The 20399-nt window shown below is 45.9% G+C and overlaps 1 protein-coding gene across 2 annotated transcripts in view; it reads right to left on the reverse strand.

The window, feature by feature from the left end:
- ncaph (non-SMC condensin I complex, subunit H) overlaps positions 1–20399 on the reverse strand; it is a 50487-nt gene that overhangs the window by 10614 nt on the left and 19474 nt on the right. Inside the window, exons 1-7 of one of the 2 annotated variants that reach the window (XM_072485714.1) lie at positions 12265–12415; positions 9628–9851; positions 9221–9308; positions 8037–8129; positions 6155–6275; positions 5777–5910; positions 4863–5052 (exon numbers count right to left, since the gene is read on the reverse strand). In XM_072485714.1, the coding sequence (XP_072341815.1) occupies positions 4863–5052; positions 5777–5910; positions 6155–6275; positions 8037–8129; positions 9221–9308; positions 9628–9845 (844 nt within the window). In that variant the 5' untranslated portion in view covers positions 9846–9851; positions 12265–12415. Of the gene's footprint in view, positions 1–4862; positions 5053–5776; positions 5911–6154; positions 6276–8036; positions 8130–9220; positions 9309–9627; positions 9852–12264; positions 12416–20399 lie in introns of those variants that run through there. The other variant, XM_072485715.1, reaches the window with a different exon arrangement.

Consider the following 20399-nt stretch of genomic DNA (forward strand, 5'->3'; position numbering starts at 1 on the left):
CCTTCAATTTGATACTCTCCCTTATTTCCTTAGATATCCACGGTCGATTTTCCCTCTTTTTACCGTCCTTCCTTTTTGTTGGTATAAACCTTTGCTGAGCACTGTGAAAAATCATTTGGAAGGTTCTCCACTGTTCCTCAACTGTTTCACTATAAAGTCTTTGCTCCCAGTCTACCTTAGCTAGTTCTTCTCTCATCCCATTGTAATCTCCTTTGTTTAAGCACAAAACACTAGTGCTTGATTTTACCTTCTCACCCTCCATCTGTATTTTAAATTCCACCATATTGTGATCGCTCCTTCCGAGAGGATCCCTAACTATGAGATCCTGAATCAATCCTGTCTCATTACACAGGACCAGATCTAGGACCGCTTGTTCCCTCGTAGGTTCCATTACATACTGTTCTAGGAAACTATCGCGGATACATTCAAAAACTCCTCCTCAAGGCTGCTTGACCGACCTGGTTAAACCAATCAACATGTAGATTAAAATCCCCCATGATAACTGCTGTATCATTTCTACATGCATCTGTTATTTCTTTGTTTATTGCCTGCCCCACCATAATGTTACTATTTGGTGGCCTATAGATTACTCCGATCAGTGACTTTTTCGCCTTACTATTCCTGATTTCCACCCAAATGGATTCAACCTTATCCTCCATAGCACCAATGTCATCCCTTACTGTTGCCCGGATGTCATCCTTAAATAGCAGAGCTACACCACCTCCCTTACCATCCACTCTGTCCTTCCGAAAAGTTTGATACCCTCGGATATTTAACTCCCAGTCGTGACCATCCTTTAACCATGTTTCGGTAATGGCCACTAAATCATCGTCATTCACAATGATTTGCGCCATCAACTCATTTACCTTATTCCGAATACTACGAGCATTCAGGTAAAGTACACTTATGTTGGCTTTTTTAACCTCTGTTCTGAATCTTAACACCTCGATCAGTAACCTCTCCCAAGTTATATTTCCTCTTAAACTTTCTCCTAATTTTCCTTGTCGTTGAACCCATATCTTCATGTAACAACCTGCCGCGTTGATTACCATTAATGTTTTCACTTCCCGTTTTATTTCTTTTAGTATTCCTGGTCCTATTCACTAAGCTCCCCTCAGTCACTGTACCTTGTACTGTCGCCCTTTTTGATTTTTGACTATGGCTTCTCTGCCTTACACTTTCCCCCTTACTGCGTTTTATTTCTGTCCCTGTTTTACTACCTTCCAACTTCCTGCATCGGTTCCCATCCCCCTGCCACATTAGTTTAAACTCTCCCCAACAGCTCTAGCAAACACCCCCCCTAGGACATCGGTTCCAGTCCTGCCCAGGTGCAGACCGTCCGGTTTATACTGGTCCCACCTCCCCCAGAACCGGTTCCAATGTCCCAGGAATTTGAATCCCTCCCTCTTGCACCATCTCTTGAGCCACGCATTCATCCTCTCTATCCTGACATTCCTACTCTGACTAGCTCGTGGCACTGGTAGCAATCCTGAGATTACTACCTTTGAGGTCCTACTTTTTAGTTTAACTCCTAGCTCCCTAAATTCAGCTTGTAGGACCTCGTCCCGTTTTGTACCTATATCGTTGGTGCCCATGTGCACCACGACAGCTGGCTGTTCACCCTCCCCCCCCCAGAATGTCCTGCAGCCGCTCCGAGACATCCTTGACCCTTGCACCAGGGAGGCAACATACCATCCTGGAGTCTCGATTGCGTCCGCAGAACCGCCTGTCTATTCCCCTTACAATTGAGTCTCCTATCACTATAGCCCTGCCATTCTTCTTCCTGCCCAGCTGCGCAGCAGAGCCAGCCACAGTGCCATGAACCTGGCTGTTGATGCCTTCCCCTGGTGAGCCATCTCCCTCAACAGTATCAAAAGCGGTATATCTGTTTTGCAGGGAGATGACCGCAGAGGACACCTGCACTGCCTTCCTACTCTTGCTCTGTCTTTTGGTCACCCATTTTCTCTCTCCCTCAGTACCTTTCACCTGCGGTGTGACCAACTCGCTAAACGTGCTATCCACGACGTCCTCAGCATCGTGGATGCTCCAAAGTGAGTCCATCCGCAGCTCCAGAGCCGTCAAGCGGTCTAACAGGAGCTGCAACTGGATACACTTCTTGCACGTGAAGGAGCCAGGGACAGTGGACGTGTCTCTGAGCTCCCACATTGCACACAAGGAGCATGACACGGGTCTGAGATCTCCTGCCATGTCTTCAACCTTCGGTTAACTTCAACAACTACAATTTCAACAAAAAAAACCCAACAATGATACGTTGCCACACGCTGGACAGGAGTTATTCTATCCTCAGATATGACCAATACATAAAGTGACCTGGGGCTGGGGGGATTTTGCAGCCTTTCCCGTCAGCAGGATCTTCCATTCCGCTGACACGAAGCCCTGCAGTGGGTTTCCCGGTGGCAGGGGGCGGAATAAAAGGGAAATCCCATTGACAGCAGCACGACCAGAAGATCCTGCCACCGGTCACCCACCGAGAAACACGCTGCGGGGTGCGCAGAAAATCACCCCATCACCAGCCGCCCCCTCCCCCTGACTGTTAAATGCACACTGGAGAAACAATACTGGGCCAACTCAGGATCTTGGTAGTCACCCAATTTTTTTTAGTGTATTTCATTACAAACGTATATAAAAAAAAGTTACAACACAAACAAACCGGGAAACAGACTTCCCAACAATCAACTATACAGTTTGTATAAATTTTTACTTTGTTTACCGTCCTCCCCCCCCCAAACCCCATGAACAACTCCTCAAACACAGTGACGAACAACCCCCACCTTGCCTCAAACCCATCAGCTGAACCCTTTAGCTCAGTTTATTTTCTCAAACCCTGGTCCTTGGCGCCATGAGGCAGCAGTGCTAACCACTGCGCCACCATGCTGTCCACAATCCAGCGATTTAAAAACCTTTACAGGAAAGATCCACTGAGAACACAAACTGAGGAGGCAAGTTTACTTATAACCAGTGAGTGATTACTGTTAAAGTGAGTGGAAGCATGCAACCACATATTGGAGGAGATGATAATGGAACAACCAGTGATATTAGATTTGTAAAACTAGTTCTGCAGAAACTGAAATGCTACCATTCAACAATTTAAAAAGATGCATAAACTTAATTTGACGCGGCTGGTGGAGCAGATGGAGGAGGACTTCAAACGATGGGACATGTTGCCACTCTCGCTAGCGGGCAGAGTACAGTCGATTAAATGATGGTCCTCCCGAGGTTTCTTTTTGTGTTCTGGTGCCTTCCAATTATGGTCACCAAGGCCTTCTTTAAGAGGGTAAGCAGGAGCATTATGGGATTTGTGTGGGCGAGCAAGACCCCGCGGGTAAGGATGGGGTTCTTGGAGCGTAGCAGAGATAGAGGAGGGTTGGCGTTGCCGAACTTGGGTGGTTACTATTGGGCAGCCAACGTGGCAATGATCCGTAAGTGGGTGATGGAGGGAGAGGGGGCGGCGTGGAAGAGGTTGGAGATGGCGTCCTGCAAAGGAACGAGCCTGGGGGCACTGGTGGCGGCACCACTGCCGCTCTCGCCGACAAGGTACACCACGAGTCCGGTGGTGGCGGCAACGCTAAAAATCTGGGGGCAATGGAGACGACACAAGGGTGCGATGGGAGCCTCGGTGTGGTCCCCGTTCATCGGTTTGTCCCAGGAAGGATGGACGGGGGGTTTCAGAGCTGGCATCGGGCAGGGATTAGAAGAATGGGGGACTTGTTCATCGATGGGACGTTTGCGAGCTTAGGGGCGCTGGAGGAGAAGTTTGGGCTAGCCCCGGAAAACGCTTTCAGGTACATGCAAGTGAGGGCGTTTGTGAGGCGGCAGGTGAGGGAATTCCCGTTGCTCCCGGCACAGGGGATTCAGGACAGGGTGATTTTGTGTGCATGGGTCGGAGAGGGCAAGGTGTCGGCGATATATCAGGAGATGAAAGAAGAGGAAGAGGCTCTGGTAGAGGAGCTGAAGGGCAAATGGGAGGAGGAGTTGGGGGAGGAGATTGAAGAGGGTCTGGTGCCTTAAGTAGGGTTAATTCCTCTTCCTCGTGTGCCAGGCTCAGCCTGATACAGTTTAAGGTTATTCACAGAGCGCATATGACAGGGGCGAGGCTGAGTAGGTTCTTTGGGGTGGAGGACAGATGTGCGAGGTGCTCAGGAAGCCCGGCGAATCATGCCCATATGTTCTGGTCGTGCCCGGCACTGGATGGGTTCTGGAGGGGTGTTGCGAGGACTATGTCTAAGGTGGTGAAAGTCCAGGTCAAGCCAAGTTGGGGGCTAGCACTATTTGGAGTGGCGGACGTGCCGGGAGTGCAGAAGCGAAAGAGGCCGGTATCCTGGCCTTTGCGTCCCTGGTAGCCCGGCGGAGGATCTTGCTCATGTGGAAAGACGCGAAGCCTACCAGTGTGGAAGCCTGGATAAACGACATGGCAGGGTTCATCAAGCTGGAGAGGGTAAAGTTTGCCTTGAGAGGGTCTGCGCAGGGGTTCTTCAGGCGGTGGCAACCAACCGTTCCTAGACTATCTCGCGGAGCGTTAGATGGAAGTCGGTCAGCAGCAGCAACCCAGGGGGGGTAAGGGGACGGGGGAGGGGGTAGAAGGGTGGGCGGGGAAAGGGGTTTTTCCTAGGGGCACTTGAGAAAGGAAAAACATAAACATATGGGAAAGTCAATATGTGCAGGAGGAACCCATTGTGCAAAGTTCTGTATTATGTTGGATTGATATGTTTATGTCTTGCTCTGTGTCTTTTCTTTTTTGTTACCGGGGGGGGGGTTTTGAATGTTTGAAATTTTTGTTGAAAAATTCTGAATAAACATTTTTTTTTTTTTTTTTTTTTAAAACAATTTAAAAAGAAACTTGCCTCCAAGGTCAGATATCTCCACATGGCCAATGGGTGGCAATTCTGGTGCAGCACCAGTTTCAATGAGTTTGGCATCTGAGTCAAACAGCAGCTGAGCAGAGTGTCCATACGTCTGCAGATTAACCATGAAAACCCCCACCGTGCTGCATTCATCAAACAATGAGGCAGCCTTCTGGAACATTGGGTCAATCTACAAAATATAAGGCATTCATTAAACTTTGCAGGAAATGGGTTCTTAACCAGTAGCCTTCGTTCTGCTTCTTGAAACAAAGATACGTCGATCTTCCATTCCTCATTTATATGTCAGTAAAAGATCGAAAAATTAAAGTCGCTGTCATTCTTCATTTTGTCGTATAATTAAGAATAATGTTAAAATGATTTACTTCCCGATGACCCAGGTTCAATCCTGGCCCCGGGTCACTGTCCGTGTGGAGTTTGCACATTCTCCATGTGTCTGTGTGGAGTCTCACCCCAACAACCCAAAGGTGGATGAATTGGCCATGCTAAATTGCCCTTTAATTGGAAAAAAAATAATTGGGTACTCTAAATTTATTTAAGAAAACAGGAAAAAAAATTAAAATTAAATGATTAACTTTGAATTAGATCTACATTCCATGGACTTTATACAGTTAAATGGAACAAACAGTGAAGATTTGAAAATTTATCAAAGAAAATGAGAACCCTTCAGTTTCCTGATGCACAATATCACAGACGCTTCATGTAAAAATATGTATGGTTCCAGTTCCTCACTGATATTCAGGTGATTTCTGCTAGATGTTTCAATGTGTAGTGTCAACAAAGACACAGCCACCATTCCATCAGCAGCCTATCGACCCTTATTGTGTCTTGAGCACACCAGGAGTGTTGATACCCAATGAAACATATGGCCACTGTCAATAGAAAAATAATCTCACCTCACATTTCATGTCCTTTGCTCCGTATGTGATGTGACTCAAGTTCTGCTCAATAGTTTTGTACGAGTGCTTCCTTTTGTTATGTTTCTGAGAGCCTTTTGCATTCTGTCCTTCAGAAGACTCAGAGTTTACCTCTACAGACATAGAAAAGGGATAGTGTGTTAGATCACACCGAGGTATAACAAACAAGAGTCTTTCCCTATTCATTATTTTAAGTTTATATTTTAATGTAAGTGATTGGGAGAAAATAAATGTAATGTTCCATATTATCATCGGACGTTCCTCTCATCTTGTAATTGCTGCACTTATTGCAGCTCGGTGTTGAGTAATAAAATCAAGCTTCCCTTTTAAACAAGATGCATATTTGCAGATGCTCACCAGCACCTGGCTCTTCAGGGTTCTTTCCCAGACCTCCCAGGATCTTGAACACATCTGAATGAACTGCATCCACTCTCACAGCATAAATCTTAGTGCTAGCATCCAAAGTGCCAGCTGCCATCTGTAATAAATTATGAAATAACAGCTTAACAAATGGTGCAATACATGCTTTGTGCAATATTGATAAAATAGATCAAATTCCTGATATACTCTTCTACTTTGGGGAGACGAAGTGCAGTCTGGGCGAGTCCTTTCAAAGCACCTCTGTTAAGTCCAAAAGCATAACTCCACAGCTTTGTAGAAACATTGGAAGTGAGAGGGGATAATTGAGTCACCTCCCAAGCCTACTCCCCAATTCAACCAGATCATGACTCGTCTTCCAGTGGAATTTCCCCTCACTATCTCCATGTTCCTTGATATCTTCAATATTTGGACTGCCAATTTGAATATACTCAATGACTGAGCCTCAGACGCAGAGAATTCGAAAGATTCACCACTTTCAATCAAAAATTCCTCACCTCGATAATAAATGACCCACCTTTTATTCCCTCTTCATGTCACTTGTCATTTCAATGCTCCACTCTGACCTTTCTAACCACGGAACATGAGTGTTCCAATGTAGTTCAATTCAAACTTAAGGAATAACACCTCATGTTTCATTGTGGCATCCTTCATCACGGCACTCTAGTCTTTGAGACTCAATACCGATTTCAATTTTAGATGAAAACCTTTGCCTCCATCTTTTTCTTGGGGCTTTTTTTTCCCTTTATACCTTCACATTGCATTCAGATGGTTGCTTTATAGCCATTGATGCATCAGGACACATCTATCTTTACAATATCAATTGCCACTGTCTTCGGCTTTTGCTCCACAAAATATTTTGTTGTTTAATGTCTCCTGCTCTCCACCCTATTACAGACCTTCCCTTCTATTCTTCCTGCCACATTCCCTGTTCTCCTGGCTTAGAAACTCCAAACCTCCTTCTGTTCTGATAAAAGGTCATCGACCTGCAACATTAACTCTGTTTCGCTCCACAGGTGCTGCCTGACTGCAGTACTTCCAATATTTTATTTATTTGTTCAATAAATTTAGAGTACCCAATTCATTTTTCCAATTAAGGGGCAATTTAGCAGCCAATTCATCTACCTTGCACACCATTTTGGATTGGAGGGGCGGGACCAGCGCAGATATGGGGAGAATGTGCAAACTCCACACGGTGAGTGACCCAGGGCTGGGATCGAACAAGGGTCCTTGGTGCCACGAGGCAACAGTGCTAACCGCTGCACTATCATGCCGCCATACTTCCCATATTTTTTTTGTTTTAGAATGCAGACGGAGGCCTTTCAAAGGTAGACTAAACTTGGAATGATTTTGATAGAACTTAAACAATGGAATAATAACTTGCTCATTGCATCTTATCTGACACTGTGAAGCCACAGTGTTTTGACTGAATCTGGCAGATACAAGTTCCTCCTTTGGGGCACAGGAGGCCCAAGTAGACGTGGGGGCACCAGAACAGAGAAGGCAGGAAAAATAAAGGATACAATGTAACTCATACAAAATTTGGATGCTATTGCAACAAAGGTTTTTTCACCTTTTATTAGCTTAAGACACTGGAGTACAAAATCTGCTCTCTAAAGGATTTGGAATAACTAACATCACAGCACACAACTCAAGCACTTACCCTCATATCAGTAACAGGAACTAATTAATGAGATGCATTCCAAATGACAGAACTAGCCTTCACAGAGCTCATTTAGTCACATGGTGAAGGTGAAGTTGCAGCGTTCTAAAAGGATGAACTCACCCTCCAGCAAAGTCACAGGAGAGATGTTAGAAGAATCAATTGAACGAGATCTTATGTATTGTATGCCTTTCTAACCTTGAAGTTGGTGAGTTCAGATTCCTTCTCTTTTAGTAGGTCAGCCATGTAATCAATCAGGTGAAGACCAAATGCATTCTTTGTCGTGATTTTCTATGAGAGTCACAGAAGAAATTGTAAAATTAGACTGGTTTTCTCCAAATTCAAGTTTGCAGTAGATATCCTTTTATGTTCAACAGCCTCACTTCCTTCAGTGGTGGTTTGGGTGCCTATTTCTTTCTTTTAAAACGGGAAACTTGACTCCCACTGCCTTATGCTTATTCAATGGCAGGATCCAGGAAAGCAACAGTAAAACTCCATTGTGATAGGGACTGGATTTCCAGTCATGAACACTCCTCCAATATCTCCAAATGATAGCTTGAGTTAACATTTAGTGTAACCAGCTGCTGCTTCACTGACCCAATAATTTTAATAGCTTTATTTCCCAACCCAGAGCAAGTTCCTCAACACCAAAGTATTAGGATATCTTACTAAATGGCCAGATGTGTCAGCATATTGGCCATCCGTTAGTTTAGTTCCTGTAAGAAGCAGCATCCAATCTCAGGAATCAAATAATTTATTTGTAGCCAGATCCACAATCTAACACAGAATTATCTTGAGAAACCATGTAAAAGACACGTGCAAGAATTCAAAACTGTAACACAAATGTTGTCACGATTGTTTGATCGGATGGATTGCAGATTGCTGCAGTATGTGCAAAATAACCACGATGCGACACCCTGCAAACAAGGCTCCAAATAACTGGTAAGACTTGGGTTCAAACCTGAGACCCGAATCCTTCAGACCTGCTATGTATTCCCAACATTGTCCATTTATTTCACATTGCCTCCATATGTAGTTTTTCAGATAAATGACCAGGTATATTTTCATGGCATTTTGAAGGATTAATGTTGGACAGGGGTGGGGAAATAGAGAGCTCTTATGTACAGAGCTTTTATCTCCTGAAATCGGTAAATGTGCTCTCGAGCCTCACTTCTCAAAGTGCAGCCGCAAGACTAGAATTCAAGTCGAGTGTCAGCCTAAAGTATGCATAAAACCTGATTCAACAAGTTTTGGGTTAATCTGGGGACAAGTCGCAAGCATCTAAGAAGCACATATTCTTTTCCAAATCTGAAACATTTTGGCATTGCGAAGGAGAAACCGGTTCAGTTCTGGAGCGAGAATAAATATCAGCACCAACTTACATTTTCAGAACATAGTTTTATGCAGGTAGAATAGTGTTCAGATATCTGATTATTCGACAGCTTGGCTTCAAAGGATTGTGGGGTCCCCCTGTAACAATGAGTGACAATCAGTGCTCATCCATAGCTCAGAATTCCATCAAACCCAGGGAGACGAATTATGACAATGCACCAGCATGTCAGTCATCAGTACTCTACCAACATGCAATGGTAATTGGGAAGGACCCCAGAAGATGCTAGGGCTCAAAGAGGAGGAACAAATAAATCAGAGACACAGGCAGTTATGGAAGACAGAGCCCTAAAAGGCAGGAAGCAAACAAATTCTGCTCCTGACCAGCCAAGGATCCTTGTCGAAAAGTGAACTTACGTGATTGTTAAGTAAAGACAATAAATGGAGCAATGAGCCCTACCTGTGCACTGGAGAAACCAACGGACTCTCTGTGCCACTTAGTTGCAAGTCGGTCACCTTAGAGCGCCTCCTCTCCCTCCTTTCACGTTCATCATCATTTGATGCAACATCCATTTTTACAATGGTCTTTTGGCTCTGAATTGCCTGTCGCCTTGTAGCCGGAGAAACAAAAATGTGGTCAGCAGTGCCCACTCGGGACACTGGTGTAGAACTGTCCATTTTGTCCTGTGAGATACAAATACAAGATTTGAACACAAATGCAAAGTAATCTCATCTTATGAAAAAATACAGCAAATATTCCTCCTTTGCTCTGACAGTCCAGAGAGCAAAGTAAGGTGTTGAAACATCTGGCCTTCCACTTAAAAATTTCATATATGTAGAAATTGACAAAGTAAATTTACCATTTTTTCTCTGTCCAATGTACATTTCAATTGAATTTTCACACAGACCATGCTGGTTTCTAGTCCAATTGCTTTCACATTCAGTTTCCCTCCTGAGGTTTTTCTACTTCTCTTCCAAGTACTCACTCCTATATTTTGGGTCCGGATGCAAAGGATTATCCTCCAGCATGGTGCTACCACAAAACACATCTTCCCCTCACCCCCCATCAGCATACCAGAGGGACCAATCCTTTCGTCCACTTCTCCATCATGCCAAACTCCTCACCCCCTTCCCACGGCACCTTCCTTCGCAATCGCAGAGGGTGCACCAACGCCCCTTTATTCCCCTCTCTTCTGGCCTTTCAAGGCCTGAAATATTCCTTCCAGGTTAAGCAGCATTTCACCTGCACTTCCTTCAATTTGGTTTATTGTATTCGCTATTCCCAATGCAATCTCCTCTACACAGGGGAGACTAAGTGCCAACTGGATGATCCCGATGCAGAATGCTTTTGCTCAGTCCGCAGCCTTTACCCCAACCTTCCTGTTTCTTGACATTTTCACTGAGCACGTTGCTCTCATGCCCATATGTCTGTCCGTCCTTGGTCTGCTGCAATGCACCCGTGAAGCCCATCTCAACCTGGAGCAGCAGCATCTCATCTTCCAGTCGGACAGATCGGACTCAACGTTGAGTTCGGCAACTTGAGATGTTCACCTTGCTCATATTAAACCCCCTTTCTTCTATTTTCCTTATTTAAAATAAATTCCATAGATGCATTATCTCAATGCATTCCCTCACACCAGGCCATCTGTCGTTTGTTCTCAGAAGTTGCGACTTCTAGTTGCAGTTTCTACATTCTCCTTCCTTTCAGTTCCAATGAAAACTCTATGACTCAAAACATTAGCTTGGTTTCTTCTCCTGGTAGATGCTTGCAGACCTGCTAGGTTTTTTCAGCCTCCTCAGTTCTTGTTCTATTTTCTAGGTGTCTGGATTCCCTTCAAATAAGTTTCACTATTTCATTATAGGACTTATTCTTTCGCTTCTTGATGCCAATATATAAATCTTTTTGACATACTTCTTGTGGTCATACTTCTAATTTAGCTACACGGCTTCGACAATCCACTACATCCTTAATTGACTGTTCACACAGGCTACCAGTTTTTGATATTAGGGTTGCCAACAATGATTAAATGTACAAAATCATCAGGTAGCACAGTGGTTAGCACTATTGCTTCACAACACCAGAGCCCAGGTTCGATTCCGTGCTTGGGTCACTGTCTGTGTGGAGTCTGCACATTCTCCAAGTGTCTATGTGGGTATCCTCTGGGTGCTCCAGTTTCCTCCCAAAAGACGTGCTGTTAGGTGAATTGGATATTCTGAATTCTCCCTCAGTGTACCCGGACAGATGCCGGAATGTGACGAAGAGGGGCTTTTCACAGAACGTTCATTGCAGTGTTCATGTAAGCCTGCTTGTGACAATAAAGATTATTATAATCTTAGCAGGCCTGACAGCATGTGGAGAGTCTGGATGGCTCTTCGTCAAAGCTGCTTTTATCTTATATGATTAAATGTACACCTGGAGGTTTCATTGCATGACTTGCCCCTAAAACCTCCAGCCATTCGTCAGCCAACACGTCCACCCTTGTGGCGCAGGAAAGGCAAAAGACTGTCCGCAGCCTGTTCTCCCATTTTTAAATGTAATTATAGCGGGCGAGGAGAAACTTTGAGGAAAATTCAAAAACCTCAGATAAAGTCCCGATGACTTTTCCCCAGGGTTGCTCACGGCGGGGGGGGGGGGGGGGGGGGACAGTCGCTGGCACTGCTGCCTCACATAGCGCCAGGGACCAGCGTTCAATTCGGGTCACTTGAGTGTGCAGTTTGCACTTTCTCCCCGTGTCTGCGTGGCTTTCCTTCGGATGCTCCGGTTTCCTCCCACAGTCCAAAGACGTGCAGGTTAAGAGCAATATTGCCCCCTAAGTGTCCAAAAGGTTGGGCGGGGTTACAGGTGGGGGATTGGGCCTAGGTAAGGTCTGCACTTAATGGCCTCCGTCTGCACTATGGGGATTCTGTGATTCTACGGCAGTGTCCTGCAGATTGCTCTCCAGATCAACCCTGCAGGGTTGGCGCACTACCCGCCGCACGCAGTGTGTTTTCAGACATTAAAAGGCGGTGTGTGTGAGGCCGACTTTTCTGCACCCGCTCAACTCCTCCACTCAAAAAAAAAACCATCCTCCCCGCGCCGCCTCAGACCCGCACTCACCTGGCGCCTGGGACACTCCTGAGCGGCCGGTTTCTCCGACGGCGTTTAACCCCAGATCTGCCTCAGCTCTTTTTTGGCTGCGAAAATCCGTTACTCGAATCAAAATTCAAACCTTTCCCGCGGCTCGACTGTGCGCACGCGCCACTGAGTACTTTGGGTTGGGGGGGGGGGGGGGGCCTTGTTTGCGCACGCGCGGCTGGCCGGAGGACTGTGTGAATCGTGTTTGCGCACGCGCGGCTGGCCGGAGGACTGTGTGAATCGTGTGTGCGCACGCGCGGCTGGCCGGAGGATTGTGGGGACTTTGTGTTTGCGCACGCGCGGCTGGCTGGAGGGGGGGTAAGGTTCCGTATGTTTGCGCACGCGCAACTCTTAAAGCGCCTGTCGGCGGCGAATGGACTGCAGTGGTTCGATTTTATTATCCGATGAAACTGGTGGGAATACGAAGGAGTATCTTCCCTCCCCCCGCACCCAATCGTTCTTTTACAATGTTTGTCTGGTGAGCACGAGAAACTGATTACTTAAAGATGGATGACGAAGGCCATTCTGCCCATCCAGATCAACCCACCTCAGATCCCACATACCCTCCTCCTTTTGGCACAAAATCCCGCTGTTTATTAAATAATTCCAGGATTTTTGCTCTCCTGGTCCACCTGAGGATTCATCCCATGTGTTGATCACTCTGTTGAGAAGATTTTCCTGCCACCAGTCCTAAAATTCCAGACACCAGTTTTAATGCGCTTCCCATAGTTCTACCCCACGTAATTATCTATAGCAATATTTCAGGTTTAGTTTTTGACACTTCCACTTTCTGAAGCACCCTTCGGATGCCTCCTTTCAAAGTTGCGTTGAGAAGAGAGTGGCTATGTCGACTTCTCGAAGACATTTAGTCTGTACCACACAACAGATCATGAGTAAAGCCTGGGAGTGTGTGGATTCTGCGACAACGCAGAATCGCCGAGCAGAAACTTATAGCCAAGTTCCGCACACATGAGTGCGGCCTCAACCGGGACCTGGGATTCATGTCGCATTACATTCATCCCCCACCATCTGGCCTGCGAAATCCTACCAACTGTCCTGGCTTGGTACAATTCACACCTCTTTAACCTGGGGTTACCCCATCTCTGGATCTGTAAAGATTTAATCACCTGCTAATGCTCGCATTCCAAGCATTGTTTGGCATCTTTGAATTTGTCGATATATGTGTTTCTGGAACAGACCTCTTCATTCACCTGAGGAAGGAGCAGCGCTCCGAAAGCTAGTGACATCGAAACAAACCTGTTGGACTTTAACCTGGTGTTGTAAGACTTCATATAGTTCATTGTCACGCCTCCACTTTCGAGGAGGAAGAGAAATTAAGATATTTTCTTTATAATGAGAGACTAGATTCTGTTAGGGTGTTTCAAAATTTAATAGGATTTGGTCAGATAGAGAAATTATTCCCTCTGACGGAGCCAGCAAGAACAAAGTGACATGATCTTAATTTGAGGTGCAAAATCAGGAAGGATTTTCTCACACAAAAGGTACAAGAAATTTGGAATTCTCGATTTCAAAATGCTGTAAATTCTGGAAATATTGGAGCTTTCAAGATTTACAGTAATTTTTAAACAATGGTGTCAAGGGATATGAAACAAAGACAGGAAAGTGTGTTGAGATACAGATCAGCTAAGATCTAATTGAATAGCAGTCTGAATGGCCTATTCCTGCTCCAAATACTCTTCAGTTCCTTTTGTCTTTTCTTATAAATCGGACATTGGTGACATCAGATGTATTAGCACATTACAATCTGGAATCACCTGGAATGAGAGGAGCAAACCAATCTCGTACAGGATAGGGGCAGCACTTTTTCAAAAAGATAGAAAACACATCATTTTATTGCACAACACATTCAGTAACAGATACAGAGAAGAGATATGTCATAATTATAAAGGAAACATTGGTAGCCTCATTGACATGCAATCTATTTGTTGGCTATGTCTTTATAATATGATGGAAATGGACCACAAACCTTTAGTCACATGATTGAACAAGCTTAAGGCAATGTCATCAAGAGTTCAAAGATATACATTATGACGAATGAGGTCTGATACTCGTACGCAACATGTTCAGAGGAAACAATAGAGCAAAACATTTTTTTTTTAAATTTAGAGTACCCAATTCATTTTTTCCAATTAAGGGGCAATTTAGCGTGGCCAACCCACCTACCCTGCCCATCTTTGGGTTGTGGGGACGAAACCCACGCAAACACGGGGAGAATGTGCAAACTCCACACGGACAGTGACCCACTGTGACGGATCAAACCAGGGCCCTCGGTGCTGTGAGGCAGCAATGCTAGCCACTGTGCCACCCTGCTGCCTTACTAGAGCGCTACATGAGGCTTTATTGTGCATTGAAAGAGAATTCAGAAAAATGCAATATTGAATGTGTGGAAGAGATGGAGGAGTTTTATCTCATGACAATCCCTACATTACCAGCAACCACGCACAGATTAAGTGAAATTAAAGAGACTCAAAAATCCAATGAGGGATGTAAACAGATCATGGTAGCGTGGTGGCGCAGTGGTTAGCACTGCTGCCTCACGGCGCTGAGTACCGGCGCTTATTCCCGGTCCCATTGCCAATCCACCTTTGGGTTGTGGCTTGAGACCCACGCAGGCATAGGGAGAAGGTGCAAACTCCACACGGACAGTGACCCGGGGCCAGGATCGAACCCGGGTCCTCAGCGCTGTGATGCAGCAGTGCTAACCACTGCACCAACGTCCAGCCCCTACGAAAATCAGGCTTCAAGAGTTTACAGAATGTTTTGGATTCAATCACACAAGTTCATTGAGGTTTCATCAAGCTCAACCTTTATTCCTAATGTACTCTATGTGACCAGGAAACCTAATTGTTGGCGAAGAAAATGTTTGAAATGGGGAAGCCAAGGGATGTGTCAGAACTGTAAAGGCATTACTTTGACAATATGAGGATTTTCAACTAGCTCTCTTGAGTTTGTACATCCTCACCCTTGCAGAATGGATTGGCTCTTTGCTCTTGGGAAAGTTACTCTTGGGAAAGAAGGTCGCAGATACTCCTATCTTTCCAAATATATTAACTCCATCGGTCAAAGATACAGACAAAGTACATGAGGCCGCACTGAGAGAGATTTCCTACTGGCGAGCTGGTCCCGCCAGGAACGGCTGTTCGTAAATCGGGGGGCCATACTGATTGGCAGCCCCGATCTTTCCCCCACAGCCCCTCCAATTTTCTGCCCCCCCACTCTCCCAACCTTGTCGAGACCCCTGAGAACACCCCCCCCCCCTTCCAATTGGCAAGCTCCCCACCCCGAGTCCTGACAGTGGCACCTTGGTACCAGGCTGGCAGTGCCAGGGTACCACCACCCCAACAACCTGGAGGGGCCTGCAATGGCCTGCAAGACCCCCTGAAGTGCTGTTAGGCCTGGTCCACATTTGTGTGGGTCAGTACTGAATGGCGCCTGGCGAGATCTAGCAGGCACGGCCGTTGAGTCCTGGGCGTCGGGTGAATCCGGCGTCCGGATATTTAAATGAACCATTAGGCTCGTTTAAAGATGCGGATCTGGATCTCTCCCAGCCCGGTGAGATCTATCCAGATCCACTGGGCGGAGTGTGTCAGGTAACTCGCAATTGGCCCAGCGCTGAATATTTCCTGTGAAACTTCAAAACATTGAAATGTTCAAAATGATGAGGAGACTTTTTCTGTGAACGTCAAAAAACGCTGAAACTTGAACAAAAGTTGACACAAAGTCTCACAAAGGGTTCATTGTAACTGTCTGAATGAACTAACATATTGTCAGGTGGTCTGAGATTCTAGGAGAAGGCAGTATGGAAAGAGCAAGTACAAGACAAAGTTCTCAGGACTGTAAATATGTTACAATGAAGTTAAAGCAATTGCAGCTGGCAGTCTTTGGCAATTACTGAAACTCCTCCAACCCAACAACACAATAATCAGGGTGGTGGAGGTCACGAGTTTGGAAGGTGCTGTCAAAGGAATCTTTCTGAGTTGCTGTAGGGCACCTTGTTACTGGTACACACTGACTGCTGGCATTGGGCATCGCTGGTGAAGGAAATCAGTATTTAAAATTCCATTCAAATGGGCTGCTTTGTCCTGGTTGGTATCGAGCTTCCTGAGTGTTGTTGGAGCTGCACTAATCCAGGCAAATGGAGAGTATACCATCACACTTTTGACTTGTGCCTTGTGGTCAGGCTTTGGGGAGTCAGGTGGTGAGTTATTCATCGCAGGATTCCTAGCCTCTGACTTGCTCTTGTAGCGACAGTATTTATAGTTGGCCGAGTTAAGTTTCTGGTCAATGGTAAACCCCAGGTTAGTGGGAGTTCCAGTGATGGTAATGCCTTTGAATGTCAAGGGCACACCTCACCTCTTGAATTCAGCTCTGTTAGTCAACTGCAGCACTATGATGTGCAAGAACGGCAATCAGGAAGGTCATCTGAAAAAGGGTTGCAAGCATACTAAATGCTGACACCGTCTGGTGGGCAGGCCACCTCAAAGGCATGCCAAAATGCTATCTCATTTATGCTCAGATGGCGAGAACCAAGGAGGGGCGGGCAGACAAAATGGTAATCATATCTACCATAAAGAAGACCTGCAACCCATTACCAACCAAGCCCTCCGGTGAGCAAAGATGGACAGAGGGAGGAAGAAAAAGGTTGAGTCACCAGCACTGTTGTCCCAGTCTCAATTAACAGCATTTTGAATCAATGGAGGAGCAACCAGCAGAGGCACAACTGGGGAAGTAGCAACTGTTGAAGAAAACCAACAACAAGGGACCAAGGCACTTGTCAGACCAACAGCAAGACGCAACTTTCATCGACAGGGAGTGCTATTCGGTTAGGAAGAACAAGGACGTCACCTACAAAAGAAGCAGTAAAGCACTAAGGAGCTGGAGAAGAAGAAACCATGCTCCAAAATATTTGTAACAGTGTAAAGGACCAAGCTCCAAGCTTCAGGAAGCCGGGAGCAGCAACACTTCGAAGGGGAATGGATTGGAAAGACTTATCCAACGGAGGATATCCCAAACCTTGTTCTTTGCATGAATCCCTCCCGACAGAACCCAGGCGGAACATTCTAGCAGGGGTGGACCAGAGTGGTTTTCTCAGCCCAAGACCAGTAAGCCAATCTGTGAACACTATGGCTGTGCATGAGCAAAGACTGGAACTGTCAAAGGCAACAGGTCTGGTAAGCAATAAGCAGCTTTAAAATGGGTGAAAACATTGTCTCCATTAACAAGCATAGCCTTAAATCTACTACGCAATGTGTTTCAATTTTGTGTTACCATGCCGAGGTCAAAGTTGACTTGCTTCTGCAAAAGTGCGGAAAATGTCACCTCAGCTCCTGCAGGCAGTGGTGTGACAGTTGTACCATGGGACATTGATCTGGTCAAGAGGAATCATTTGGGAATTCTGCGTGGGGACCAACTCCAAAGCAATGGAGGTGTTGCCAGGTGCCGCCTTGTGGCAGACGTTATGCAGAAAAACGCTCCAGTCCAGTTCATGGGCATGGACTCAAAGCAGCAGTTGCCCATCCTTACACAGCTCCCATTGCTGCGAGTACCATCCTGGCTGGTCATTCCAGCCAATCACTTCAATTGCTTCATGGATGTGGCTGGATAATCCAGCAGAGCCATCAGAAAACTGTATGCCTTGTCCAGACTCCTGCTGCACGGCACCACCAACAACCTGCAGATGGCACAAATACACCTGGTTCAGGCCAGATGGGTCAGTCTGTTCCGGTTGGGGTTCCCAGCTTTCACTGTCAGCTCCGCTGACATCAAGCTGTTGTTCTTCTGACCACTGCCTCCTGCAGGCCACCTGTCACCTACAGGAGTATCAGGTAGTTGGCAGAGGGACACGGAAGCTGAATGTGAGTTAATTGATCCAGGAAATCTTGAGGAATTCAAAGTGCATTACAAAGGTTGGAGAACAATCAAGCTCATCTTTGAGCTCCCAATGGACAGGTAGGATTATGCTTTTGGCCAGCAGTATGTCAGAATGCAGAAAGAAATGCCAATAAAAAGATTTTTTTAAAAAAGAATGCAGAAAGAAAGGCATCAACACCCTCACCTATGAGCAGAAGGGCGAGATGGAAGAAATGAGAAGTTGCCGAGCCATTTCACTGCTGAATGTGGACGACAAAATTCTGACCAAGGTCATTGCCAATCGGGTCATGTCTGTGCTGGAGTTGTCGATCCATCCTGACCAAACCTGTGCTATATCCAGCAGCAGGATCTCTGAGTGCCTCACTTTACTCAAGGATATGATTGCCTGTCTGGTGGACTGGGGGGTGACTGATGAGGTTGGACCAGGAGAGGGCCTTTGACAGAATGTTACACACCTACGCGATGTAGTTTGGTGAGGGAATCCACAATTGGATACAACTGCTCAACACAACCAACAATAGTGCAGTTACAATCAATGGGTGGGACTCAGAAAGCTTCCACATTAAATTTGGAATCAGGCAAGGCTGTCCTCTCTCTCCAATCTTCATCATATATTGGATCGAACCTTTTTCCAAGTCCATCCGGAAGGATGGATAGAAGTGGAGTCACTCAGGTCAAAGCCTACCTTTACATGGACGGTGTTGCCACCTTCTGCCAGCATCCACTATCAGTGCACAGACTGATGTGCATCTGTGACCAGTTTGTCCAGGCCTTAGGAGCAAAACTGATCGGTGACAAGAGTGAGGTTATGTTCTTTCGGAACTGGGCTAGCCGATAACTTCCCCCTTCACCATCAGGTCAGACTATCTGAATGCGCTGGGGATATGGTTCAGAGGGGTGTGGGGCATGTGTTATAAACTGCAATAAGAGGGCAGTTGTGGTGAAACATAAACTTGAACAACACTCCCTCTCAATTGCAGGTAAGAACCTGATCATAAGGTTCAAGGTGCTCTCAGGAAAGCTGTATGTGGCACAGGTCTGGCTCATTTCCACTCATGTACCATGGTGGTCACCTATGGAGGTAGCAAATGGACTGTGCCCGCAGCAACACCTCTAAAGTCAGAGAGGGGTACATACCCAACATCACCCTCATACAGCTAGCCACCTTTATGCACAGCTGCATCAATCTGTGTACAGTACTTTGGTATGCAAGTGTCACCGCATGCTGAGGTACTTGTCCTTGTGTAGCGAAGAATAGGACTGGCAACATTGCCACATGATGCTCCAGTCAGTTGGAGCAGCTGTACCACCTGAAAAGCTTAGGCAAAGAAATATCTTTGACCACAAATCAGGCCGTGGTCAGCAGGTAGCGTCCTTGAGACCCTGCGGGAAAAGGAGCTGATTGATCTTGCGGAATGGATCAAATGAACCTGACCACACTGTCAGTCATTTGGCAGAATGCCTCTTTGCCAAAACTTTCAAATAAGCACTCAGATGTAGCTTGGCTAGTGGTGAGAAAGGTCAGCCCATCAGCAGAAACATGAGATCTCAGTGGCTGTGAAGGGGACAGGATCATTCTGGAATGTGCCTTTGCAAAGATGGTCTGGGAAGAGATTAAATGCTTTTTGCCGAGGTTCATCCCGATAGGATGTGGGGTAATCTACTGATCAGATTCCTCTACGTTGGCAAGACAGTTCTCTGTACACTAGGTTGTTTCCAGGGAGACACGCATCAACTACAGTTGGATGAAAACATCAACTGCAGTTGAAGGACGAGTGAAAGACATTCTTTGGAATTTGATCTACCAGTGCAAATATCTATTCAAAAGTCCAGGACTAGTTGCTGAGGGACAACTAAAACGTGATGCAGCCACCACAGGGCTACAATGGCAAAAGACCATATGTCTTTCAGCCATAGTTCACTGAGGAGCGGGAAACTGTGTCTCACCCCCTTGGACTGTATGCCTCCCATGGAACACACATTGTAAATGTCAAGAGTATTATGGCACCTCAGACACATGCTGTGTGGAGAAAAGTTAAATTCCATTGCAGTTCTTTGAAGTGTTTGGGAAAATGCTTTTCAAAATGTTATGAAGAAAGTATATTTTTGGATTTAAAAAAGCCAGAAGGAGGAACCAGAAGAAGAATACGAAAGAAGAAGCAGCTGGTGCAGCTCGAACTGTGCCCAGGCTGCAACAGGAAGTCAAAAATCTTGTGCAGTTTCTC

The sequence above is a fragment of the Scyliorhinus torazame genome, chromosome 20 (genome assembly GCF_047496885.1).
Source record: "Scyliorhinus torazame isolate Kashiwa2021f chromosome 20, sScyTor2.1, whole genome shotgun sequence".
NCBI lineage: Eukaryota > Metazoa > Chordata > Chondrichthyes > Carcharhiniformes > Scyliorhinidae > Scyliorhinus > Scyliorhinus torazame.